At 31.2% G+C, this 3,788-nt stretch overlaps 1 protein-coding gene across 1 annotated transcript; it reads right to left on the bottom strand.

Moving 5' to 3' along the window:
• Positions 1-1,455: 1,455 nt before the first annotated feature.
• LOC129913374 (uncharacterized) lies at positions 1,456-2,134 on the bottom strand. The gene has a single exon (XM_055992003.1). It carries the CDS (start codon positions 2,073-2,075, stop codon positions 1,527-1,529), a length of 549 nt encoding a protein of 182 aa, XP_055847978.1. The 5' UTR covers positions 2,076-2,134; the 3' UTR covers positions 1,456-1,526.
• Between the last annotated feature and the right edge of the window lie 1,654 nt (positions 2,135-3,788).

The raw sequence follows: 3,788 nt of genomic DNA, 5'->3' as shown, positions 1-3,788 counted from the left end.
TTGTCAGTCTTGTGATAAATTTATATATCGATTAAAAAAAAATTCTTTTTGTACATGTACACTGTCGCGTTTAGAATATAGCCAATTTTTTGCAATTTTGTTTTACCCCTATTTACCCTATTAAGAGATGGAATTTTTTAAAATCCTTCAAATATATTCAACTTTAAGTTATTATCTTTCAAATAAGCTATAGAAGATTTTTGTATCTTTAATAGTTTATTTTTAATTTTTAATTGAATTTTTTTCCGCACTGTGAAAGTACGACAATGGAACATGGGAAAATGGCGTCACTTTTTTGTGGTGGTTGCCATGGTTCATCGATTTATAAGACGTTATCACCGATGAAAATATAGCATACGTTTGTGATTGTTCCAAAAAGATTCCATATTTCAAGATAGAAACGGTTTTATTATCAACAGAAGTTGATAGGTTTTTTGTTAGATGTTTTTTCACAATGTTTTATCTTTTGTTCAGTATTTTTTTATTTTTTTTTTTTATGATGAGATTTCCTACAAAAAAAACATTTAATTAATGAATAAACACTTTATTTTCATTAAGATGCTTTTTATTGGTTTTTAAGACGGCTAAACACTAGAGGGGCGGTCTTGCCCCCATTTCCCCTACATATATCCAGTTTTTAATGATTTTGATTTTGTTTTACGAAAAATGTAGCTTGGTAAATTAAGTCAAGCTGGTTACATTTTCTGAACTAAGCCGTGTAAAGAAGGAATAATTTTGTTTTATGTTTTAAATAACTTTTACTTAACTTTGAAAAGAGTTATTATAGTGAAAAACTAAAATGAACAAATCAATAAATCAGCTAGGGGGTCAAACTAAATTTTTAAAAACCTTTTTTAAAATTTAAAATTTTAAGACGCACTCTAAAGTACATAAATCGTAGTTAAAAAAAGAGATTCCATTTTTTTTTGCAGAAAAATATAAAACATCATGTACATATGTAGCTATTTTTTTTTCTCAGTAAAAAGCGAGAACAGGAAAAATAATTTCCTTTTAGCAAAATGATCATCACTGATGTAATTTAACATTTTTTATTTTTTTTTTATTTATTTTGCTTTATTCTACAAATGTAAGTGCCATGAATAAGAAAAATTATATTACCTTTGTACTTTTTTTTCCCACAAAATTGCTTTTTTAATTTTTAATTCGTTCAACTTTACACACAGAGACATTTCTCTCTCACTTTCTGCAACAGTTATAAATGAATGTAATGGTTTTGAGGACACAGAGTAAAGAGTCCTGACGGCAAAGTTCAACATGATGATTTACATTCAGAAATTTAATAATTGAGTAAAATGTAAAAAAAAAAAAAAAATATTACACATACACCATGTATGCCCTACCAGCATTTATACAATCCGAATTACTCATGAAAATTAACATTCTTCAAACATGTTCTGTTGAAAGTAAAATATAAAAGAAGTTTCTTTTTGACAATTTAAAAACAAAAAATTCTTTATTCATTAATTTTTAATATCTTCCATTCGGACGCAGAGACAAAAAAAAAACTATTTTCCCTTTTTATGAGTTTTGCAATCATTTTTTATATCACCTTTCTGCTCCACGGAATTTTTCTTATTTTCTTCCTCAAAATCCTCATCACTATCTTCGTTTTCTTCCTGGCATTCCTCAGCTTTCTCAGAAGAAGGACACATTTGTTGCATTCTTTTCTCCATTCGGATGCGCATTGCATTCATAAACAGATCGACATGAGAAAACCGATGATATGCAAAATATTCTGGATTTTTGTAGACTTTTTTCTTAGACGCATTCGGTCCAAGTATCTCGTAGGTTTCCATAGGACGAAACACTAGTGGTTGAATGTTTTTTGGCTTTCTAAATGCACAGTGGCAAAAGGATGTCGGATTGTAATTCTCAGGGGGATCTCTTGGCGGATGCGGAATATTTGTTTGAATGCATTTACATTTGCCACCAAATTCAGATTTGTATCGTGTCAAAGGAGGAAAAGGACATGGAAATGGCAAATTTCGAAATTGTCGAAAAGGATGTGCTGATGTTGGAATAGATTTTATTGAAATAAATTTGTATGACAACATTTTCCTGTGTAAGTTTGAAGTTTCGATTTTTTGGTAGAAAACTCTCAGGGGTAATTGATCTGAAATAATAATAATCAGGTTAACTTCTGTACTTTTTGATAACTTTGTTGCTTTTTAACCAAATTGCCTTGACATATTTCCTTTGTTATCTTGAAGCCTTTTTCGGAAAACGAATTTTTTTCAAGCAATTTACTCTGAAGTACCTCCAAAATGCATCCCTATTTTTGAAAAACTCTCTCAACTCACAACTGTTAACTATTTGAACTTTTACCACTTCGATGGTTGAAAAACTTTCGCTCATTCTTGGAACTCCTTGTTTTCATTTTTCAACAAGAATGAGAATGGTTTCAACTTTATTTATGCAAAAAATTCACGAAAAACTGTTTGCAATTTCCTCATCGGCCATATAACAATGGAGAAAAGCCATTGTGAATAAATTTGGCAAAGGACATAGGAGCAACAACAGAAACAAAAAGGAAACAATACAAAAAAAAAAAAAAAAATTCAAAGGATAAATAAAAACACTCCAACAGTTTCTCAGTTTTGCAGACAAAAGCAACTTTTTGATGAACTCTTGAACCTCAACGGGCACTGGTAGAGAAAATTAATAAAACATTTTGCACCAAAGGTCCTGGCCCATTGTTGTGTATGGGAAACCTCAGTTTAATAGTTTTTTTTTTCTTTTTTGTTGTTGTTTTGTTTATCCTTTTTTTACGTTGGTCGTCCTTTTCCCCTCAATATGATATCGAGTTGTCGTTTTTAATTATCGTACATTTCTCAATTTTCCACCACAGATAGGGTATCTCACTCACCCAGAGAGATGATGCTGTAAACGTAGCTTGAAGGATCTCCTCTATTTTACTGCACGTCCTTTCCTCGTCGTCCTAGGTAAGGGTTACACACCTATAGATAGCTTTAATGTAATTTTACATCCTATCTTTTACACCATATCTATAAAAGGTAGAGAGGTTTCCGGTGGCATCGTAGTCGTAGCTGCGAAAGGAATCATCGACTAAGGACGACGAATGATGCAAAAAATATATCGATGTGAAGGTGCCTTGTATGTGTTTGTTTATACTATATCGACAGGTGGGGTCTATACCTGTGATATCGATTTATTTCATCGTGGCAATTTATAGTTTGTACCTTGCGATATCGATGAGGCAAAGGTTAACAATGTTTACAGTCTTATGGTCAGTAAGCTCGAGTGTTGGATGCAATTATGTTTTCGTTTCATGCTTGATTAAGGTTGTTAGCCGGATCTGATGGTTAGCAGCAGATCGTTATGGCTTTGGCAAAGAAGAATATTTATTTTCATGTTCAAGAGAGGGAATTTATTTCCTATTTTTTTTTTGTTGGGATTTGTTCAGATTTTTGAGCTAGAGTGCATTGGTGGTGAGGGAAAAGAAGAAAATTTATAAGTAACTGGTAGATTTATTTCCTCTAATGGCTTTATTCGATACAGACAGAAAATGGGATGTGTTAAACGATTCAATAAAAGGCGTTAGTTTGTAAATAACTGCGGGTAATAAGAATAAATTAAGCAGACTAATTATTAAATCAAATGAAAATACCTAATTAGAGTCATTATCATGATATGGGGAGCTATAAGAGTAAATGTAATTAGTTGAGAGTTTTTTTTTCTTCAGGGATTGTTTGATTTGTTTTGATTGGCTATTTGAGTCATTTACAATTTTTAAAGTTTTTGGTAAA

Source organism: Episyrphus balteatus, chromosome 1 (genome assembly GCF_945859705.1).
Source record: "Episyrphus balteatus chromosome 1, idEpiBalt1.1, whole genome shotgun sequence".
Classification (NCBI taxonomy): domain Eukaryota; kingdom Metazoa; phylum Arthropoda; class Insecta; order Diptera; family Syrphidae; genus Episyrphus; species Episyrphus balteatus.
This window is presented reverse-complemented; position numbering and strand designations above follow the sequence as displayed.

Coding starts and splice junctions, on each gene's coding strand:
- LOC129913374 (XM_055992003.1), bottom strand. CDS start 2,075: ATGTTGTCATACAAATTTATTTCAATAAAATCTATTCCAACATCAGCA.